General features: G+C 55.4%; 4 protein-coding genes across 5 annotated transcripts; 3 read left to right on the forward strand and 1 right to left on the reverse strand.

The window, feature by feature from the left end:
* The first annotated feature begins 4,194 nt into the window (after positions 1–4,194).
* On the forward strand, positions 4,195–11,503 carry SYVN1 (synoviolin 1). Of its 2 annotated transcripts, none has more exons than XM_080817229.1 (16): positions 4,195–4,281; positions 5,143–5,291; positions 5,512–5,604; positions 5,695–5,847; positions 5,991–6,039; positions 6,462–6,565; positions 7,369–7,495; positions 7,594–7,693; positions 7,785–7,850; positions 7,946–8,062; positions 8,166–8,329; positions 8,607–8,735; positions 8,826–8,981; positions 9,058–9,244; positions 10,010–10,161; positions 10,245–11,503. In XM_080817229.1, the coding sequence occupies exons 2-16, from the start codon at positions 5,160–5,162 to the stop codon at positions 10,349–10,351; spliced, it is 1,836 nt and encodes a 611-aa protein (XP_080673355.1). In that variant the 5' UTR covers positions 4,195–4,281; positions 5,143–5,159; the 3' UTR covers positions 10,352–11,503. The 2 variants fall into 2 exon arrangements, with proteins under 2 accessions (XP_080673355.1, XP_080673356.1); XM_080817230.1 differs by having other exon boundaries at positions 8,829–8,981.
* Positions 11,403–15,699, reverse strand: MRPL49 (mitochondrial ribosomal protein L49). Its single transcript, XM_080817333.1, has 4 exons — positions 15,326–15,699; positions 13,781–13,931; positions 12,815–12,939; positions 11,403–12,688 (listed from the first exon to the last, which is right to left on the reverse strand). The coding sequence occupies exons 1-4, from the start codon at positions 15,401–15,403 to the stop codon at positions 12,542–12,544; spliced, it is 501 nt and encodes a 166-aa protein (XP_080673459.1). The 5' UTR covers positions 15,404–15,699; the 3' UTR covers positions 11,403–12,541.
* FAU (FAU ubiquitin like and ribosomal protein S30 fusion) lies at positions 15,492–17,116 on the forward strand. Its single transcript, XM_080817347.1, has 5 exons — positions 15,492–15,672; positions 15,935–16,017; positions 16,108–16,252; positions 16,703–16,758; positions 16,942–17,116. The coding sequence occupies exons 2-5, from the start codon at positions 15,943–15,945 to the stop codon at positions 17,065–17,067; spliced, it is 402 nt and encodes a 133-aa protein (XP_080673473.1). The 5' UTR covers positions 15,492–15,672; positions 15,935–15,942; the 3' UTR covers positions 17,068–17,116.
* A 305-nt stretch (positions 17,117–17,421) lies between these two features.
* Positions 17,422–21,395, forward strand: ZNHIT2 (zinc finger HIT-type containing 2). The gene has a single exon (XM_080817259.1). It carries the CDS (start codon positions 20,153–20,155, stop codon positions 21,344–21,346), a length of 1,194 nt encoding a protein of 397 aa, XP_080673385.1. The 5' UTR covers positions 17,422–20,152; the 3' UTR covers positions 21,347–21,395.
* The last annotated feature ends 167 nt before the right edge of the window (positions 21,396–21,562 follow it).

Below are 21,562 nucleotides of genomic sequence, written 5' to 3' on the forward strand. Positions count from 1 at the left end.
TTTAGGTCAATTTGCAGGAGAACTGAGATTTCCTGCCAGAAACACACGAGGTACCAGTATCTCCACATCCTTGCTAACACTTGTCATGGTTGCTCTTTTTGTGTCTTTTTTATTGTAACCATCCTAACGGATGTGAAATGATCTCCTTGTGGTTTGATTTGCATCTCCTTCATGTGTCTATTGGCCATTTCTTCTCTGAAGAAATTTCTGTTCAACTCCTTTGCCATTTTTGAATTGTGTTGTCTTTTGAATTGAGTTTTAAGAATTCTTTTTATATGCTAGATACAAGTCTTTTATCAAATATATGATTTGCAAACTTTTTTTCTTATTCTGTGAGTTGTCTCTTCAATTTCCTGATGGTTTCTTTTGAAGCACAGAAATTTTAAATTTTCATGATGTCCAATTTATCTAGTTTTCCTTACATTGCTGTGCTTTTGTTGTCATATCCAAGAAACCATTATCTAACCCGAGGTCATGAAGATTTATGCCTGTTGTTTTTTTTTTTTTTTTCTAAGACTTTCAGAGTTTTAGGTCTTACATTTAGGCCTTTGATCCATTTGGAGCTAATTTTTGGTGTATGGTGTGAGGTAGGGTTCCCAGCACCATTTGCTGACAAGACTAATTCTCCCCCACTGCATCATGTTGGCACCCTTGTTGATAACCAATTGACTATAAATGTCTGTGTATTTCTGGACTTTTAATTCTACTCCATTGCTTTATTTGTCTATCCTCTTGTCAGTACTACATAATCTTGATTATTGTGACTTGGTACTAAGTTTTAAAATCAGGAGGTATGAGTACTCCAGGCTTCTTCTTTCTTTTCAAGAGCATTTTCTCTATTCTGGGTCTCATGCATTTGCAGATGAATTTGAAGATCACCTCGTCAATTTTTGCAATGAAGGCAACAGGGATTTTGACAGGGACTAGCTGAATTTTTAGATCAATTTTGAGGACTATGCCATCCAACAATATTAAGTCCTATAATCCATACATATGAGATGTTTCTCAATTTATTTAGATGTTTAATTTCTATCAACAATATTTTGTAATATTCAGTGTACCAGTCTTACACTTCTCTTGTTCAATTTATTTATAAGGATTTTATTCTTTTTGGTGCATTGTGAATGGAATTTTCTTGATCTCATTTGTGGATTGTTCATTGCTAGTGAATAAAACTACAATTGATTTTTGCACATTGGTCTTCTATCCTGCAACCTTGAGGAACTCATTTACTAACTCTAACAGTTTTTTGATGGATTCCTTAGGATTTTCTACATATAAGATCCTGTCATTTGCAAATAGAGATACTTTTATTTCTTCCTTTCCAACTAGATGGTTTTTATTTATTTTCTTGCCTAAATACCCTGGCTAAAATTTCAGTGTAATACCGAATAGAAGAGACAAGTGTGGACAGTTTTTTTCTTGTATCCGGTCTTAGAGGGAAAGCGCTCAGTCTTTTACCATTATTGTAACGTTAGCTGTGCATTTTTCATACATGCCATTTATACGGTTCAGGAAGTCCTAATAGATTCCTGGCTTTGGTTATTTTTTTTTTAAGATTTTATTTATTTGAGGGGCACCTGGATAGCTCAGTGGGTTAAGCCTCTGCCCTTGGCTCAAATCATAATCTCAAGGCCATGGAATCGAGCCCCGCATCAGGCCCTCTGCTTAGCAGGGAGCCTGCTTCCCCTTCTCTCACTCTACCTGCCTCTCTGCCTACTTGTTATCTCTCTCTCTCTGTGTCAAATAAATAAATTTTTTAAAAAATTGTTTTAAGATTTTATTTATTTGAGTGAGAGACAGAGTGCGGGTGGTGGAGGGGCAGAGGAAAAGGGAGAAGCAGACTCCCTGCTGAGCTTGGAGCATGACTCCAGGCTCTATCCCAGGACCCTGAGATCATGACTTGAGCCAAGGTCAGATGCTTAACCAACTGAGCCACCCAGGTGCCCTGCATTGGGCTCCCTGCTGAGTGGGGAGTCCGCTTCTCCCTCTCCCTCTGCCCCTCCCCCCAGCTCATTCAATAACAGAGGTGCTAGGGTGATCCTTTTAGACCTAAGTAGAGGGCGTTCCACCTCTACTCAGCATCCCCCAATGCCTCCTCCTGTCATTCAGAGTAAAAGCCAAAGTCCTTACCAGCCATACTCGCCTCCTCCCAACAACCCAGGACAGGTCCACTCTTCACCAGCTGTGAGTCTTTACCCAGGGGTCCCTTTGGCTCATGCCCCTTCCTCCTTCAAGTCTTTGTTCAGCTTCTTACTTATACTGCAACCTGCTTCAAGAACCCCCACCGCACTCCTGATCCCCTTCACTCTGCTCTTTTTTGCCTATAGCTCTTATTACCTACTTATTACCTCCCAACACAGTAGCAAATTCCCTTATATCATGTATCTGGTTTATCATCCATCACACCCACCAGGGTAAAACCTCACAAAGGCAGAGATTGTCATTTTGTTCACTGATATCCTGAGTTCCTAGAACAGGCTGCATCCGACACATTTGCACACAACTGAATAAATGATTTAATTACTGGTTTGGGTGTGGGGACAGATGGGAAAGGGAGAGGGTGAACAAGATGCCAGGTTTCTGAAGCCAGGGCAGGAGTGGAGGACTACGAACACCAAAATATTAAAAAAAAAAAAAAAAAAAAGGAGATATTCCAGCTGGAGACCAGACGTGGGAGTCATCAGCACCTGGGTGGGAGTCTGGAGTCCACAGGAGCAGAGGGCATTATGCAGAGAAAACAAACAGAAGGGACCAATATGGACACCAATATCTAGGACAGATGAGATAGGACAGACAGAGGAAAGGAGCGGATGCACAGCCAGAAAGAAAAGCAGAGGCCTATGGGATCACAGAATCTCAGGTATGAGACTTCTTGGGAGAGAGGTCGAGTCAGGCAAGAAGGGAAAGTTGACCACTGGATGCAGTCACTAGAAAGTAACACATGGCCTTGTCGGGGAGCCAACTCTGTAACAGGTTACAGGCTAGATTTGTCAGGCCAATTCAGGAGGTGATGAAGGTGGCCGAGGCCAACGGGATGGGAATTTAGCGTCAGACATACCCAATGCCAATCCGGGAACAGGTCTTGTTAAACCTCTGAACCTCCATTAATGCACGTACAAAATGAGAATGGCACCTCGTAGGCCATACGCTTTGGTGACTGATTGCTACACGAGACAAAAGAAATGCAAGACACAAATTGGGTGTACTGGCTTCATTCTGTCAATGAGCAGACTGGCTTGGCTGCGACTGAGGCACAAACTGAAATAATGCGCAGCCCGAGACCCGTGGTAGCTGCGGTTATGGCCGGGGAGCGGACGATGCAAGGCAGAGCTGTAGGCACAGGGAAACTGAAGTGGATCCCTTTGAATACAACACTATTCCAAATCAGCCGGTGTTAAAGATCTGCCTTCTTAGTCCTAGACACAACAGTTTGCGCCTCTCTTTTGTGGCGCAGCAAACGTTCCCCTTGGGCAGACACAGATCACCCGCCCACGGACTGTGCCCTCCTCCACCCCGCCCCTCCCAGCCAGCTGTCCGCCCACCGAGCTTGGACCTAGACCTAGGCAACGCTGCCTTTAGTGCCTAGCAACCGCTCACCTGCTACGCTCTCTCCATAGGCCGGCCAATCTCCTTCCTTTTTCTTATTGGTCCGCGTAACTCTATCTCGGCCAATTAGCATCAGCCACGGGGACCCAACACACTCCCACACAATTTGGGGGTGATCATGGAGGAGCAAATTTTTCTTTTATGAATCTAGTTCTCCAGGAAAGCATCTGATTTTCTGTGAAATCTTCTGGAGTGAGACTCTAAGACATTTTATTTCTCTTAAGCCCGTAATGTCTGTCCCTGGCACACTCCCCCCCCTCCAAATGGTACGGCCCGCACAAAGCCCCACCTTCCTCCCCTCCCTGGGAGCCCGAGTCCTCCTCTAGGTTGAGTCCACTCAGAGACGGAGACGATACCATCTGGGACGAATAGTCGGGGGGACTCCAGCCACCTGCCGGGCTGCCCTATTCCGCTGCGACCACCTCTCGCATCTCTTGCTCCGGCCGTGGGCGCGACGCCTGGATACGGTGGTGGGACCACCGCTGTCGGCCCCACGGAGGGTGCGCGGTGAGGCCAAAGGAAGGGTGCACTTGGTACGACCCACTCGGAGCCCCGCCGGAAGTGAGGTGTCTCACTCCCGAAGTTCCGGCTCGCAGGGGGCTGGCAGTGTTGTTAACCGGAGCCGCCTCCGCAGTCGCGGGGATCGAGCGGGCTCGCGGCGCTGGGCTCCTGGTGAGTCGGCCGGGGTCGGGCCCGGGTTGTGGTTGGGAGTCGGGACCTGGGCCCTCCCCTTGAGGGCTCCGGGGTCGGCGCGCCCCCTCAGCCCCGCTCGCGGCTTGTCAGCTGGTCGTGGACCTCAGGCGCCCGCGCGGCCGCTCTCCAGAGGCCGGGCCCCGCCTGCGACGCTCGCAGCTCCTGGCGATCACAGGTGCGGGGGCGCCCCGGGTCCCTCTCCGTGTCGCCGCTGCATCCCGGCGATCGGCCGTTTCTCCGCTGCCCCCGAGTGGACACTGCCCCGGGGGTTGGGGGGACGCCAGGGTTCCAGGCTAACGTATCCTGCCCGCTCCCGCGGGGCGCGCGTCGCCGCTGCCCACCCTGGCCGAGCTGTCACCGGCGCTGTCGCCTGCCCACCTGCGCCCCCCAGCGCCTGGCTTCTCCCGATCCAGGCGGCACGTTCCTGCTTCTGGAGGTTTCTGCGTGTGCATCCTCCCCATCATCTTCACTTTAGAGGCCGCAGTAGCAGTTCCCTCTCGTGCAGCACGTTTGCTTCTCCTCGTCCCTCCCTAGAGGCGGCGCCTTGGCAGGCGGCGTGGAAAGCCCTAGATTTGAAACAAGACTGACCCAGGCTCCAGACCTTGCGTCAGTGGGCTCGCTTAACCCCCCTTAAGCCTCCATTTTCTTATTTGTAAAATGGGAGTGCGTATGCTGTTCTTGACGTCATGATTGTGAGAGTGAGGCGAGGCGGGGGTTTATTTTTTTGTTTTTTTTTTCATTTTTTTCCACTCCTATTTGGTGACACTGCGTGTCGGGCAGGGGGCTGGGTTTGCACGGTGTGCGGGTCACACAGGTGATTCCTTCCCTCTCCCCACGCAGGTCTCTAGGCCAGGGCAATGTTCCGCACCGCAGTGATGATGGCGGCCAGCCTGGCGCTGACCGGGGCCGTGGTGGCTCATGCCTACTACCTCAAGCACCAGTTCTACCCCACTGTGGTGTACTTGACCAAGTCCAGCCCCAGCATGGCAGTGAGTTCGGGGCTCAGGGTGGGGGGATCTCCCTGGGCGGGGGGCGGAGTCTGCTTGAGGCGGGGGCGGAGCTAGAGGTCAGGTAAGTGGGAGAAAGGCCAAGTAGCCTGCCTTTGAATTAATTGGGATGGGGACATTGGGGGGGGGGTTCCCGAATGAGGAGCCCCAGACATAGCAGAGCAGAAAGTGACCTCAAACCATAGCTTCTTCTCACTCCTAGGTCCTCTACATCCAGGCCTTTGTCCTTGTCTTTCTCTTGGGCAAAGTGATGGGCAAGGTGTTCTTTGGACAGCTGAGGGCAGCAGAGATGGAGGTAAGATGTTCTTGACTCCAAAAGCGAGGGGCAGGGAGCTGGACAAGCAGCACGTCTCGAGGTCCTCATTATTCCTTGTCCACCCCCCAGCACCTTCTGGAACGTTCCTGGTATGCTGTCACTGAGACTTGTCTGGCCTTCACCGTCTTTCGGGACGACTTCAGCCCCCGCTTTGTTGCACTCTTCACCCTCCTTCTCTTCCTCAAGTGTTTTCACTGGCTGGCTGAGGACCGTGTGGACTTTGTGAGTTGGGCCGAGGGGGTTCTCCGGAGCAGATGGGAGCCGGGGATTGGCTTGGTGGGTGGGCTTAGGCAGTGAAGTCCGGGTTGGGGATGTGGGGTAAGCCCTGGCCTTCCTGATGGGCCCCCTTTCTGCTCTGCCTCCAGATGGAACGCAGCCCCAATATCTCCTGGCTCTTTCACTGCCGTATTGTCTGTGAGTGAGATCCCTGGGAGGGGAGAGGAGGGAGCTGGAGGGACAAGAGGCTCCGTGGACGATCGGAACACGACAGTCACTAACTGTGGTCCTGTCCCCTAGAGCACAGGCATCCCCCTTGACCCACAGCTGTACAGGAAAGATAAATTGGGAAGTTAATTTGCATCATCTCTGTCCTGTTCCACCCCAGGGCTCCTCAGCTGCCCAGCCCCGCACCCCTTGGCCTCCTCACCTGGAGCTCGGGCCGCTCTAATACCCTCCTAGGCAAAACTGCAGTTCCCAGGGGGTTGGGGTCAGTGGAGTGTGGCGCCTGACTAGATGGCTAGGGCCATGGTGGGCCACAGGGTGGGGTTTTAAAGCAGGAGGTAGCCATCAGGCCCGGTGCTGACCCCACCAACCCCCCATTTGGGGGGTCCCCACAGCCCTCATGTTCCTCCTGGGTACCCTGGACTTCCTCTTCGTCAGCCACGCCTATCACAGCATCCTGACCCGTGGGGCCTCTGTGCAGCTGGTGTTTGGCTTTGAGGTAAAAACCGCCTGAGGTAGCACCAAACGTGCCTCGAATAACCCAACAAACCCTTCCCGAGCACCTGTTCTGGGGCCGGGCCGGCCGGCTGTCAGTCGGCATCAGCTCCCGCCTTGTACACGCGCACACCCAAGAGAGCAGGAAAGCACAGAGGGAGGCTCGTGGGGAGGAGCAGCTCCAACCTGGTGCCCTGGGAGGGCCTCCTGGACGTGGTGGCCCGAGGAGTGGGCTGCTGCCCGCTGCAGGAATGAGCTTGACCAACAGCGGGGTGAGGAGGGGTGCTCAGTGCTGACGTTCCCACTGGTTGAGCGCTCACTTGGACGCTAGACCCTGTGCCGAGCACTCGACCTGTGGCTTTTCGTCCGCAAAGGAATGTCGTTAGAAAGGGACAGTTAAGGGGCACCTGGGTGGCTCAGTGGGTTAAAGCCTCTGCCTTCGGCTCGGGTCATGATCCCAGGGTCCTGGGATCGAGCCCCACATCGGGCTCTCTGCTCAGCGAGGAGCCTGCTTCCTTTCCTCTCTCTGCCTGCCTCTCTGCCTACTTGTGATCTCTTGTCAAATAAATGAATAAAATCTTAAAAAAAAAAAAAGAAGAAAGGGACAGTTAATTCTGTCATTGGACAGAGGGTTGGAGAGGTCTGGTGAGTCACCAGAAGTCCCAGCAGCCCCAGAGTGGAGGAGCTGGGGGGTGACATGTCCCCCGCCCATCGCTGCGCTCTGCCCTGCGGAAGCCCGGCCCCAGCAGTGTGCGGCTGCCGCCAGGGGGCGTTGTGTGCTGACATCCCCGCCCCCTCCTCCCGCAGTATGCCATCCTGATGACTATGGTGCTCACCATCTTCATCAAGTACGTCCTGCACTCCGTGGACCTCCAGAGCGAGAACCCCTGGGACAATAAGGCCGTGTACATGCTCTACACGGAGCTGTTCACAGGTGAGAAGAGCTCGGACCTCCTGGACCCGGACCAGTGTCCCCGGCCCTGCCTCCCAGGCCCTGTGACTGCTGCTCTCTGCACTTCTCCTTGCCCCCAGGCTTCATCAAGGTTTTGCTGTACATGGCTTTCATGACTATCATGATCAAGGTGCACACCTTCCCTCTCTTTGCCATCCGGCCCATGTACCTGGCCATGAGGTAAGCCCAGCCCAGCCCAGCCCAGCCCTGCCCCCGACCCACACCTGATCCTCCTCCCCTCACCCAGCGTTCACCGCACCTGGTCTTGCAGGCAGTTCAAGAAGGCTGTGACGGATGCCATCATGTCCCGCCGAGCCATCCGTAACATGAACACACTGTAAGTGGGCTGGTCTGGCTGCTGTCCCGAGCTCTGCCCCTGGTTCCCCCGACTCCGCCTCTGGTCTTGACCTAGCCTTGGCCTGTCCTTACTAGGTATCCAGATGCCACCCCAGAGGAACTCCAGGCGATGGACAATGTCTGCATCATCTGCCGAGAAGAGATGGTGACTGGGGCCAAGAGACTGCCCTGCAACCACATTTTCCACACCAGGTTGGGGGGGCCGGCCTGGGTAGCCTGACATTGGGGGAGAGGCTCTGGAAGGCTGCCCCCCCCCCCGGATCTGCGGACCATCGCCTTGTCTTCATCCCCCTAGCTGCCTGCGCTCCTGGTTCCAGCGGCAGCAGACCTGCCCCACCTGCCGCATGGACGTTCTCCGGGCGTCACTGCCGACCCAGTCACCTGCGCCCCCGGAGCCTGCTGAGCAGGGGCCACAGCCGGCCGCTCACCCCCCACCACTCCTGCCGCAGCCCCCCAACTGTGAGTGGCCCCCCTCATTTGGCCATCCAGCACACCCCGTTCTGAGCTGGGTATGGGAAACACGAGGTGGATCAGACTCCCTGTCCTCCAGCTCAGTCTGGGCAGGCAAGGGGGTCATAGGAAGAGACATCAAATGGCTCGTAGTCATGGGGCATCAGTGCTGAGTTCAGACGGGCCCTTGGGAGCAAAGACAGGGTTCCTAACAGCCAGTCCCTTGGGTGTGACTTGCATCTGTCTCACTTGGATCTTTTCTCACTGCCCTGTTCTCTCTCTGCAGTCCCCCAGGGCCTCCTGCCTCCCTTTCCTCCAGGCATGTTCCCGCTGTGGCCCCCGATGGGCCCCTTCCCACCTGTCCCACCGCCCCCCAGCTCTGGAGAGGCTGGGGCCCCTCCATCCACCAGTGCAGGTGAGTCTTTCCGGGACTGCGACAGCCAAGGGGTGGGAGGAATGGAAGCGGAGGCCCCTTAACACTCTCCAAACTGTTCTTACCCTTCAGCAGCCCTTTCTCGACCCAGTGGAGCCGCCACAACCACAGGGGCTGCTGCGGCCCCGGCCCCAACCCCTGGCTCCGCCCCCGGCCCCGAGGCCGGCCCCGCCCCAGGCTTCCCCTTCCCTCCCCCCTGGATGGGCGTGCCGCTGCCTCCGCCTTTTGGTAAGCCGAGCCACACGCGGGGTTGATGGGGAGGAGGGTTCGGTCGGACCCAGGCTGAGACGCGGCCTCTCTCCAGCCTTCCCCCCTATGCCCGTGCCCCCCGCGGGCTTTGCCGGGCTGACCCCGGAGGAGCTGCGGGCTCTGGAAGGCCACGAGCGGCAGCACCTAGAGGCCCGGCTGCAGAGCCTGCGCAACATCCACACGCTGCTGGACGCCGCGATGCTGCAGATCAACCAGTACCTCACCGTGCTCGCCTCCCTGGGGTACGTCCGCGGCCGCCACGGAGGGCCCCCGGCCGGGGTTGCCTCGGCCCACCCACCTGTAGGCAGACCAGGGGCTCCAGGTTCTCGAGGCCTCTGTCCTCTTGCTGCAGAAGGCCTGCCTGGGTCTCAGGACGGCTGACGGTTAGTAGAGAGTGGACTTCAAATCCCGTTCTTTTCAGGTTTTTCTAAAATCGGACGACTCCTAATTCTCAGTGCTTTAGTTCATCACGGGGCCTTTCTCACAAGTGGTGACCCTGTGCCTGAGAACCACTGGCCCTGATCTGAGTCAGCAAATATAAAGGCCCCTAGAACCAGCCCGCCCTAAGTTCAAGTCCTGGTCCCACTACTCACTTGCCGGGAGATCACTATCGCCTTATTTGAATAAGTCCCGCCCACAGGTCACGTGCAGAGTGCCCAGGACGCCCGGGTGACCGCACAGGCTTGGCGGGGCGCTGGAGTCAGAGATTTGAGTGGGCTTTTATTCAGGGGGAAGTCTGCGGGTGTCCCTTGGAGCCTGGCACCCCGCAGTCTCAGAGCGAACAAGGCCACCACCAGTGCTCGCCGGCAGGTGGCTTATGGCCCATCTGCGGTGTGGGCCCACGAGGACTCCCACAGCATGTGTTCGCCTGTGTCTGCTGCTCCCTTGGGCCTCAGACGTCCCTCAGCGCTGACGCTACCCTGCGGGGCTCATAAGGGGCAGACAAATCTGCCCAGTGGTGCCAGGATGTCAAGGCCTCACCTGTCCCTTCCTCCTTCTCTTCCCAGGCCCCCGCGACCTGCCGCCTCAGTCAGCCCCACTGAGGAGACTGCCCCCGCGGTGGTCACTGCTGCCTCCCCCACCAGCATCCCCAGCTCTGAGACCACCACCCCCTCCCCAGGGGCCTCCCCACCAGCCCCTGAGCCTGAAAAGCCTCCAGGTAGTCTCGGTCAGCCTGGGGGTTGGGAGGGGGCAGTGGGGGAAGGAACTTCTCTCGGTTCCACTTCGGAACTCTGTCCCCAGCTCCTGAGTCACTGGGCACGGAGGAGCTGCCTGAGGACGGGGAGCCTGACGCAGCAGAGCTCCGCCGCCGCCGCCTGCAGAAGCTGGAGTCCCCTGTTGCCCACTGACACTACCCCGGCCCTCCCCCTGCCTCCACTCTCTCGGGCAGCCCTTGCTGTAACACGTCCTGCCACCAAGTGCCCGCTCCCTCTCCGTGTGCACCAGGGAGTAACGACCCCCAGCTCTGAGAGAAAGGAGGCATCCCCTAGGCCAAGTGGAAAGACGCCTGAGGCCCCAGTTGACTCCAGCCCTTCCAGTCCCGGGCAGCCACGGGGATCTCGGGTCCATTCCAGCCTCCCTCCCCCACCCTTCAGCCTGTTCTGCTGGGGCCGTGAAGGCAGGAAGGCAGTCTCTGAGAAGCCCTGCCCCTCTCCCCCCTCTCTGGGAGAAGGGGCAGCCCCTCCAAGCCCCACTTGTGTGTATGTGTGTGTGCGTGTGTGTTTGTGAAGTCGCTTTCGTGCTAAACAGTATTAGCTCCCTGATCCCACGTGTGAACTTAAGGGGCTGGAGGCAGGCCAGGAACTTGCTCCCTGGGCCACCCACCAAGATTGGTACTGCTGTCCCTTTTCTTACGCTAAACTCCCTAGAGGCCCTTTGTGATGGTGGCTGTGTCACTCATGCCCTGTGGTGTTTCCGTGTCTTACTGGCAACCGCCCAGCTCGGGGAGAGGCCTGCCTGCGGGTAGAGGAGCAGGGGGGCAGCACTGAGGTGCCCTGCCCCTCTCCCCAGGGCCCCTTCTCCCTGCGGTCTGTCTATCAAGTGAGACCATTCCTGGTCTCACCCAGCAACCACTGCCCAGCCTTGCGCCAGGCTGAGGGCCCGTGTGTCTGCCCCTGAACCACTGCAAGCCCCCGAGTCTGTGGAAGGCTGCTTCTTGACTTACAGAACGTCTCTCGGGTTCAGAAGAATTGGAACTACTTCCTTGCTGTTGTCTTTTGGCTTAAATTTTGTCTTTGAACTTGAATGCTTGACCCTAGGAAAGAGGAGCAGGAGTGTCTGGCTCCTGGTCTTTCCAGTTTAGAAAAGGCACGGGGCCAGGTAGGGACCACAGGAGCTGAGGCCCGCCTGCCCTTGTCTTTTTTTTTTCCCCCTCGGTTCTGTGTTACAAGAGTTGCTGGAGACCGTTTCAGATGATTATTTAATTTGTAAATATTGTACAAATTTTAATAGCTTAAATTGTATATACAGCCAAATAAAGACTCGCCTTAGTGACTGGTGGAGCTGGGTGTCATGGGAACAGCATGCCAGGCTGCTGCTTGCTCGGGCTGTCGACTTGAGAATCCTCAGGGACATGGGTTTCGTTAGACAAGTCATTAACTGTTACGGAGCTATCCCCATTTTCCATATGAAGAAACTGAAGTTCAATTCCCTGCCTTAGAGCACAAGTAGGAGAGCCAGGCTTTGAGGGTGGGAACTCAGGCCTCTGACCTTTGTAACTCCCAAGTTCGGGCCAGTGTGAAGGTTCATTGGCTGGGGGTGGGACGGGATGGCAGGGCCAAAAGGCCCTGTCTAGCCTTGATACCAGGCCACCAGGGAAGGCAGGCTGGCTCTGCCGGACCGCTGGGAGCTCCCGAGCACCCCCTTGTGGAGGCACCAACTCAAGCTAATCACTCAGCATCCCGGAGCTGGAGATGCAGTCAGACCCAACTCTCCCAAGAATGGAGGCCAGGCGAGGGGCCTTCTACTTCTCCATGGGTAAAAGGAATGAGTTCAGGGGCTGACCAGGGCCCTCTGTGCCTATGCCCCACGGTGACTGCACTCGGAACCGAAGACCTCCGCGAGCCACACCCGAGTCCTATGTGTTCTCTCCACCGCCGCCGCCACCAAACCAGATCTGGCCCAGAGCAAGGGCTTGAGAACGGCTGCAGCAGTGAGGGTGTGAAGGCCAAGGGAGACATGTGCTCAGTGGGTCTGCTCTGCGCTACCCGCCCCTAAACTGGGTTGGGCTGTTACCTCCACCGGTCAGCCACCTCCAGAATCTGCACAGTTGAGCCCAGTGCCCTCCACCGGAGGCAGGGTCTCCGCCGGCAGACAGCCCTCCCCCGCTGCGGGCATCTGTGGACAGGGTCACGCTCCCCCTCAATGTGAGGGAGGCCTGCTATGAAGCCCTTTAGCCCTGACCGCACCCTGCCCAAGCTCTCAGCCCTGGCATTTATACCTCCCGTCCTAGTTGCTCCAACAGCCACCCCGCTCCTCCCGAGACCCCCCCGGACTCTAGTCTGGGGGGGACGCTGGCACGCAGGCTGCTCGGCCGGGCCTCAGAAGCCCTTCTCCAGGAGCCAGGCTTTGAGCTGCTGGTCAAAGTAGCCCTTGATGCGCAGGGTACCTGTCACCTCATTGACCTGGGTGACCGGCGTCTTCCCCAGCAGGGGACTCAGAAAATCTTCCACATCTTTCTGCAGGGCCTGAGGAGGGAGAGGAAGGACGATGACAAATCAAGCCTGGTCAGACCATCCCCTCTTGTAAGACTCCCATCCCTTCAGCCCTGAAAGGGTTAGTGTCAGCCCCCGCCGACCCATGTCCTCACTTACCCAGATGTCCCCCTCCACCTTCCGGATGACAGTCATCTGGCGGTTGCCATGTGTGATGTCCTTGTAGACAGGGATGTTGTGCATTCGAGAGCGCCGCACCAGGTAGGGCAGGTCGGGTGGGGGGTCTGTTGCGTGCAAGAACAGCGAGAAGCCAAATCTCCCCAGGCTTTATGCCACCTTAGCTGATGCCCTTCCCCTCACAGTCTAGAGAGAATCAGTGCGCCTGATGGTAAAGCTGCCTCTTGATTTCAGGTCAGAACACCTGCTCTTTCCCTAAACTGAAGCCAAGACCAGCTGGTTTGCCCTGGTGACCTCCCAGGCCCAGCACAGGGCCTGGCAGTAGAAGATGCTCAAGAAGAAACGAAGTTAGGGCCATGCCTCCCTGTATCTTTAGGTCCCCATCCGGGACCAATCCTTGCACTTCTCCCCCGGGTCAGGGAGGCTAATAGCAATCGTTGACACAAAGAAATGGGGATTTACAGCACTGAACACCTACCTACCACATGCTGGGCTCTGTATTAAGTGTTTTATGTACCGAGTAGATGATCTCCATCTTGCTGAAACTCCATATGGGAGAAGTAAGTGACTAACTCGTGATCACACTGGCAATGAACAGCAGAGCCAAATTTGAGCCCAGAAGTGCCCCACTCCCAAGCTGTGTTCTCAAAGATGGTACAAGGCCTACTGGGGTGGGAGTGGGGGTCCCAGCTCTAAGATCTTCTCTCTATGCTTCACTTCTCCGGAATGGGAAGACTTCATCCCGACAGTGTGGATGGATGGGTACTAGTCAAACAGGGCTGCCTTCCTAGGCTCTTCCTTGAACAAGAGACAGATGCTAAGCCCTGAGACACCTCAACATGAGCCCAACCCACTGGGGAATCCAGAGCCTCAACTGGGGAGGTAGACCAGTAGGGAGAGGAAGGTTTCCCCCTCTAAACCTCAAGCCATCCCGATCGCCCAGCTCACCTCTGGGTGGCTGCCAACCACTGGGAGTGGGATAGTGTTCATGCTTCGGCGGCTTTGGGATCCTGGTAGGGGGTAACAGGCGCTCCACAAAATGGTATTCCTCCACAGACTCCACAAAGCTGGGGTAATCAGGAGGCTCCTGGGTTTGGCTCTGAGGCCAAAAACAAAAACAAACAACAACCAACCATGAGCCCACCCACCACACACCCACCCATCAAAGGAGAGGCAGAACTTAAGTAAAAAAAGGAAACACTACAGGTGCAAAGAATGGCATAAATAAAAGCCTGGAGACAGAAAAGCCCCAGACTTCAGTCGGCCAGGATAGAGGTGAGACTAGAAAAGAAATTCAGGCACTCTGAAGGGCTTGCCCCTCTTAGGATTTCTGTGTGACTCAAAAACCATAGTCAGGGCACCTGGGAGGCTCAGTCGTTAAGCGTCTGCCTTCGGCTCGGGTCACGATCCCAGAGTTCTGGAATCAAGTTCCCCATCAGGCTCCCCGATCTGCGGGAAGTCTGCTTCTCCCTCTCCCACTCCCCCTGCTTGTGTTCCCTCTCTCGCTGTGTCTCTCTCTGTCAAATAAATAAATAAAATCTTTTTTTTTTTTTTGGTAAGATTTTATTTACTTATCTGACAGAGATCACAAGTAGGCAGAGAGGCAGGCAGAGAGAGAGGGGGAAGGAGGCTCCCCGCTGAGCAGAGAACCCGATGCCGGGCTCGATCCCAGGACCCTGGGATCATGACCTGAGCCAAAGGCAGAGGCTTTAGCCCACTGAGCCACCCAGGCGGCCCAAATAAATAAATAAAATCTTTTTTAAAAAAGTCAACTTACTGTAAGTCTGACCGACTAAAATTTTTCAGTACTTTAAAGCTTCCTCTAAACGTTCTACTGAAATATTCTAGTTCTGGATTAGGCACTTTCACCAATCGTGATAATCCCACTCACAATCACCGGATGTGACCCTCGCTTACCTGGAACATTCTGGCCTCCTATAAACACCCCAGGCAATGGATGAACTAAGTGTATTATGGGTATTTTGACTGAATTCTTACAATGACACAAGTTAGGTATTTTACTACTCCCTTTTTCCATGCAGGAAAAATTAAGACATTAACAAACCATCTACCTAAGGTAACTCTCCGCAAACCGTCCTCCCATTCTCCAGCCTGAAGTGTCTTTTTGGACACTTTTCCCAAAAGATACCCTGGAGTCCTGATAGGCCCGGGGTTACGAGAAAAGGGAAGCAGATTGGAGTGGACTGTACATCATGAACTCTAGGCTCCCATTACTGTCGCCAATGATGTGGGGCCGACCACTACCCTGTGGAACGGTACCCCTTTTAAAAAATCAGCCGGAGGCGACGGGCAGCCCCTCCCAGTTCTGACTAACCCAAATGGTCCACCAATCAGGTTCTAAGCCCCACCCACCGAGGCGCACTACAGGCCTTGCACCTTGCCTCTATCTTGTATCTGAGCTCCAGGGTTACAGGAGTAACAGTGAGACTCAACGCAGCCCTCTTCCCCCATCTCCAGGCTCAGCGTTCTCACCAGCTGCCGTAGCCCGCAGCCCCGCTGGACGCCGGTTCTCCATCCTCTCAGCGTAGCGCGGAACATGGCCGCTGCCATCTTGAACTTCTCCCGTACACTGGCCCTCTGCGCGCGCAACCGGCCAGGTCCCGCCCCTTTCTGGGCGCGCTCCCGGGACCGAAAGAACGCCTGCGCGAAGCGTAAAGAGGCGGAGCTAGAACTGCTGCGGGCGGTACAAAAACCAAAGGCTCTAGCGGTCGCCCAGCAGTGACGTGGCACGCAGCAGGCAGTGTGGACGTGCGCGCCCCTGCTCCTTCCTCTTTCTCGACTCCATCTTCGCGGTAGCGGCTGCGGTGCCCGCGGTTCAGGTAAGATTTGGGCCACCGCTGGATCTGGAGGGCCTAGTAGCAGGTGGGCCGCGAAGTCAGAGGGCGCGGGAAAAACAGAGGGAAAGGGTGTGTTCTGAGGGCCAGCTTCCGGTCCCCACCCGACCTCCCTGGCAGGCCCGGCCTTACCCACGTGAGATCCCGCGACCACCTATATCCCAGCGCGATCGGTGCCGGTGCGCTGCCTTCCCCCGACCCCCTTGCTCCCAGAGCATTCTTGTCTTACGAGCCTTTCTTTCGTCAGTCGCCGACATGCAGCTCTTCGTCCGCGCCCAGGAGCTACACACCCTCGAGGTGACCGGCCAGGAGACGGTCGCCCAGATCAAGGTAAAGCTGCGTGGTACTTCCTGGGCACCGTCCTTTTGTGTACTTCAGTCTGACTCCGCGGGAATGCTGACGAGCCTTATTTTACCGTAGGCTCATGTAGCCTCGCTGGAGGGCATCGCTCCTGAAGATCAAGTTGTGCTCTTGGCAGGCACGCCCCTGGAGGATGAGGCTACCCTAGGTCAGTGTGGAGTGGAGGCACTGACCACCCTGGAAGTAGCCGGTCGCATGCTTGGAGGTGAGTTGGGGATCACTGTACTTTGAAATGTCTGTAAACTCATAATACGAGTGTGGGGTGTGGGGTTCAGTGTCCTAACCCCGGGGTGGTGGTTCCTGTTTACCTTCTTCATTAAGAGGTCCATGGGAGACTGAGTTAGAGCCTAGTTCTGTTTCAATTAATTAGCCCCTTGTTTGCTCACTGAAATCAAGTCCGACTGGATTCCTCAAGGTGCTTTTCAGTTCTTGTTTAAAGTCGGGCTGGAAGATCCTGAAGTGAAACCCTGGAACCTACTGTACTAAACACTCTTGGTCAGAGGTCATATCTCTGCACCTTTGTTTTCACTCCCTTTTGGTCCCTGTTGGTCCCTGTTTATCTTTAAAGGTTTGAGTTCAGGAAGGAAGGAAGGATTCTGCTGGGTGGGGCCTTCTTGCTCTCCTAACTGCGTTCTGATCTCCTTTCCCACTACAGGTAAAGTCCACGGTTCTCTGGCCCGTGCTGGGAAAGTAAGAGGGCAGACTCCCAAGGTAGGTGACTGTATTAATGGTGTTGTTTAGACTTTGGATTTTTGTTTTTTGTATACAGGTTTGGTTTTGTTTGTTTTTAAGCTAAGCCAAGACCTTTGGTCATTCTTCTGTTTGCCTTCTCCCTCCCTGGAGGTAAGACTGAGGGACCGTATGGGAGGTCTGATTATCCTTCCCTTTTCCCAGGTGGCCAAACAGGAGAAAAAGAAGAAGAAGACAGGCCGAGCCAAGCGGCGGATGCAGTACAACCGACGCTTTGTCAACGTTGTGCCCACTTTTGGCAAGAAGAAGGGCCCTAATGCCAACTCTTAAGTCCATTGTAATCCTGGCTCTCCCCCAATAAAGCCTCTTAGTTCAGTCATTTCATTGTTTCATCTTCACGTGCAGGGAGGGCCTTGGGAAGATACATGTCTTCTAGGGTTGGTGGTGTGTTCATTAGAACAGTGAAAACTGGTTCTGGTTTCTTGGCACTGTCAGGTTGAAAGAGACGGGCCTTGGGTTGGGGAAGGAGTGGTAAACTGTAGGAAAAGGGTTACCATGAAAATTGGTAACTTCGGATGGAAATTGGGGGAGATTTCCTAATCCAAATAACTTGATAAGTCTCCCAAATAATTTTTTACTGTTCTGGTTTTTTGTTTTTAATATCTTATTTATTTATTTGACAGAGATCACAAATAGGCAGAGAGAGAGAAGGAAGCAGGCTCCCGGATGAGCAGAGAGCCCAATGTGGGACTTGATCCCAGGACCCTGAGATCATGACCTGAGCTCAAGGCAGCGGCTTAACCCACTGAGCCACCCAGGCGCCCTTGTTTTTTGTTTTTTTAAGGTTTTTTTGTTTTTTGTTTTTTAAGATTTTATTTGTCAGAGAGAACACAAGGAGGCAGAGGCAGAGAAAGAAGCAGGCTCTCCACTGAGCAAGGAGCCTGATGTGGGATTTGATCCCAGGACCCTGGGATCATGACCTGAGCCCAAGGCAGCGGCTAAACCAACTGAGCCACCCAGGAGTCCCTGTTTGTTAAGGTTTATTTGAAATGGAGCAGGGGAGGGCAGAGGTAGAGAATCTTCGCTCTCGCCCCACCCCAAGCATGGGGTTCTACACAGAGCCCCATCTCAAGATCTGAGCTGAAACCAAGTCAAGACATTTAACTGAATAACCCATCCAGGCACCCTGTTCTTGTTGTTCAAACAGAGGAGATAAGAATCCTTGTTGTGGGAGGATTATGGAGGCATCAGCAGAGAAATTTGGGTAGAAGATATATCAGGGAAGGGTGGTCTGACTTTTCCTGAACTTGGGACTAGCTATGGCCTTAGTGGAGTCCAGGGCACAGGTCCAGTATGTCCCTACTTGAGAAAGTATGGGCCACCCCTACTGGGGGGAAGTCAGTGGTGCAGGCCCTGAAAGAGAATTCACCCAAGGCAGAACAAAGGAGATGAAATTTTATTGAATACACAGCAAAAGAGCAGCGGGCAGGACAGCAAAGGAGAGACTGCCAGGAGGCAGTGGTGGGGGGCCTGAGGTTAAGGGGGAGGGGGAAGAGTTAAGGGACCTTGTGGAACTTTTACTTTTTTTAGTACCTGTGCCTGGTTGTAAGCAGCCTGTTGCTCAGCTAGGACTTAACAGCTATATCGAGGTAGACCTGCCTGTTTGCAGTCACCCCAGTGGTCGCTGTAGACCCTTTTACCTTACTGGGACTTCATTGCCCATGCCTGTTCTCTGAAAGTGGCTGCCACAGAAAGCATTGCCTGATGATCTTGGCATGATGGTGACCTTGTTTGTAGCTCCACCTGTCTAGCTAACTTTTAATGAAATCACAGCTCAGGTTGGTGGGTTGGTTGGTAGTGTTCCTGGGAGTAGATTCTCTGGGCCTGATTCAAAGTTCCCCTAGCAACATAGGCACCCACCCATTTTGTGAAGGTTTTCGAACCTGCTGGTTCTCGAAATACGGTCTAACATGAGGTGAAGATCTTGTATCCAGACTTGGACTGCCTTCAGTTTGAATCCTTGCTTCATTTATTTTCTGACTCTTCAACCTTAAAATGACTTAATTTCTGCTCTCATGTCTGGAGAGTTGTGAAGAATATAGAGGATGTGAAGGTCTTAGGCCACCTGCCACATAGGAAGTGTGCAAGCCTACAGGCTCTTTTTATCTCTCGTAATCTTTAGGAAAAGTCAGTCATCTCCCTTCTAGACATTTGATTCTTGTGGGTTAAGTGAGGAAGGTAGTTAACAAGTGGTAGAGTCTCAAAGAAAGTAAGGAGGGCGTTGCAAAGAAAGAGGGGAGGTTGGGGATGGAGTGTGTGCAAAGCTGTGTGGTTTTGTCAGACCTGAACAGGAGTTCAGTTTTGAGTCCAAGTGCAACGGAGGGTCACCAAGTACAGGGAAGGGTTTAAGTCAGGGCCTGATGTGATCCGACTTGGGATCCAATGCTTCCTCTGGCTGGTTTCTCTGGATAGCTGGCAAGAAAGGGAACCAGATAAGGAACTAGTAACTGAAACTGCCAGTAGTAATGGGATGTGGAAAACAAACGGACTTGAAGGTCTTCAAATCCACCCAGATCTTGATAGGGAAATAGATGATCCATAAGGAGATAAATACAAGGTATTGTGAAGGCAGAACTTACTGGAGGTGGGACTAAAGAAACGGCTCTCTTTTCATGGGTGCGATGGACCAAGTCCTCGGGGCCCTAGCATGGTTTGTGTGGGTTATCACCCCCCACTCTACAAACTAAGCTTCATTAGGACAGGGACCCCATCTCTTTGCTGCTCAGTGTGTTTCTGGCACCTAGTATGGATTCTGCACTTTAAAGTTGGATGAACCATAGATTTGGAGGGGAAATCAAACAGGAGTTCAGATACCTGCTAAAAGTTGCTTTCTTCTCAAGAGGGAAAATGCCTCCAACACACACATACAGAGTCTAGACCAAGGAGTCCATCTTCACCTTTTTTCTGCACTCCCCTTTATGTGTCCGTGTCCCCTAGTAGAATAGCTGCCCTTCCAGTGGAGGGAGGCATCGCATCCCCCATAGGCCGGGGGCATTTAGGGGCCTTAGAGGAGGTGCTTCGAGGAGATCCATTTCTGCCAGGTCGCTTTACCGTGCTTCAAGGGAACCACTAGGGGGCGAGCTGGTACCAGCGGAGCACGGGCCTCGGGCACCTGCCCTTGCTCCCTCACCGCGCAGGGCGGGGCCCGTGCGTCCCTACCCGCTCCTGCGCCTGCTCAAGAGCTATTTGACAGTGGGGTGGGGCTTGGCTTCCGAGGGTGGGCGGAAGTTGCCGAAAGGCCTCGGGGGCTTTACGCTCCGTCGGCCTCGCAAGGAGGCGGAAGTAGCCGATTAGCACCGGAAGTTGTCCGGAGCTGCCTGCGCGTGTTCGCAAGTGGCGCGGGGCGCCAGTTGCCATGGAGCCGGCCGGGCCCTGCGGTTTCTGCCCGGCCGGGGAGGCCCAGCCCGCGCGCTACACCTGCCCTCGCTGTAACGTGCCCTACTGCTCGCTGCGCTGCTACCGGGCGCACGGCACCTGCGCCGAAGACTTCTACCGGGACCAGGTGCTGGGAGAGCTCCGCGGCCGCAGCGCCTCACCCAGCCGCCTGGCCGGCGCCCTACGGCGGCTGCGGCAGCAACGCGAGACCGAGGATGACCCCGAGGACGCGGGCCTCAAGTCTGGCCCGGCGCCAGGTGGCCTCACCGGGCTCTGGGAGCTGCTGGCGCCGGCCGAGAAGGCGGCCTTCGAGCGGCTGCTGAGCCGTGGCGAGGCCGGGCGGCTCCTGCCCCCGTGGCGGCCGTGGTGGTGGGGCCGCGGGGCCGGGCCGCGGCTTCTGGAGGAGGTGGATGATGCCGCGGGCCGTGACCCTGCGGAGCTGGAGCCCACCCCCGCGAGGACCCCACCGGAACCCGCGAAGGAGGCCGCCTCCGAGCCGCTTCTCGAAGACGCTCCTGAGGCCCGCTCGCCCACCGTGCCCTCCCGGATCCCCACGCTGGCCAGCCTGAGCCGCAGCCCGCCCTCGCCGCTCGTGCGCTTCCAGCTGCCCAACGTGCTGTTTGCCTACGCGCACACTCTTGCCTTGTATCACGGCGGCGACGATGCGCTGCTCTCCGACTTCTGTGCCACGCTGCTCGGCGTGTCGGGAGCACTGGGTGCGCAGCAGGTCTTTGCCTCTGCCGAGGAAGCCCTGCAGGCCGCAGCCCAGGTGCTTGAAGCAGGCGAACATCCTCCCGGGCCCCTGGGCACACGGGGCGCCATGCGCGAAGCTGCCCGCATCCTGATGGGCGAAGGCCCGGCAGACCAGAAGGGCTACACGCTGGCAGCACTGGGGCACCTGGCACAGACCCTGGGCCGGGCCCGGAAGCAAGCCTTGGCCACAGAAGAGCGAGATCGCCTCTACCGGGCGCGGAAGAAGTGCCAGTTCCTACTGGCTTGGACCAATGAAAATGAGACGGCCCTCATGCCGCTGGCTCTGGACTGTGCCAGCGCCCATCGAGCCCATGCTGTGGCGGCAGAGGAGGTGGCAGCCCTCACCGGGGAGTTGGAGCGGCTTTGGGGAGGCCCCCTGCCACCTGCTCCAAGAATTCTCATCGAGGAACTCCCGGGCTGATCTGGGATCTCCCTGTCCTTAATAAAGCTGTGACTGGTCTGCCCTGTCATCAGTACCTGCTTCTGACCCACAGCTGCTGTCCACGCCCCCCCCCCCCCCCCCCCCCGGCAACCGCGGCATCCCCAGACTCTCAAGCCCAAAAGCCACCTCGCAGCTTGTCCTGAATCCGAGGTGACCCAGCCCATTTTTAAACACCCTGGCCCCAGAAAGGGAGGG

This window comes from Martes martes (assembly GCF_963455335.1).
Source record: "Martes martes genome assembly, chromosome: 10".
In the NCBI taxonomy this organism is placed as follows: domain Eukaryota; kingdom Metazoa; phylum Chordata; class Mammalia; order Carnivora; family Mustelidae; genus Martes; species Martes martes.

Excerpts from the sequence above, each read along its gene's own strand:
- MRPL49 (XM_080817333.1), bottom strand. The coding sequence starts at position 15,403 with ATGGCAGCGGCCATGTTCCGCGCTACGCTGAGAGGATGGAGAACCGGC. Across the intron at positions 13,932-15,325 it reads GCTGCGGGCTACGGCAGCTG|AGCCAAACCCAGGAGCCTCC; the intron begins GTGAGAACGCTG and ends TTTTGGCCTCAG. Across the intron at positions 12,940-13,780 it reads TGGTTGGCAGCCACCCAGAG|ACCCCCCACCCGACCTGCCC; the intron begins GTGAGCTGGGCG and ends TGCACGCAACAG.
- ZNHIT2 (XM_080817259.1), top strand. The coding sequence starts at position 20,153 with ATGGAGCCGGCCGGGCCCTGCGGTTTCTGCCCGGCCGGGGAGGCCCAG.
- FAU (XM_080817347.1), top strand. The coding sequence starts at position 15,943 with ATGCAGCTCTTCGTCCGCGCCCAGGAGCTACACACCCTCGAGGTGACC. Across the intron at positions 16,018-16,107 it reads AGACGGTCGCCCAGATCAAG|GCTCATGTAGCCTCGCTGGA; the intron begins GTAAAGCTGCGT and ends ATTTTACCGTAG. Across the intron at positions 16,759-16,941 it reads TAAGAGGGCAGACTCCCAAG|GTGGCCAAACAGGAGAAAAA; the intron begins GTAGGTGACTGT and ends CCCTTTTCCCAG.
- SYVN1 (XM_080817229.1), top strand. The coding sequence starts at position 5,160 with ATGTTCCGCACCGCAGTGATGATGGCGGCCAGCCTGGCGCTGACCGGG. Across the intron at positions 5,848-5,990 it reads CTGAGGACCGTGTGGACTTT|ATGGAACGCAGCCCCAATAT; the intron begins GTGAGTTGGGCC and ends CTCTGCCTCCAG. Across the intron at positions 8,330-8,606 it reads CCTGCCGCAGCCCCCCAACT|TCCCCCAGGGCCTCCTGCCT; the intron begins GTGAGTGGCCCC and ends CTCTCTCTGCAG.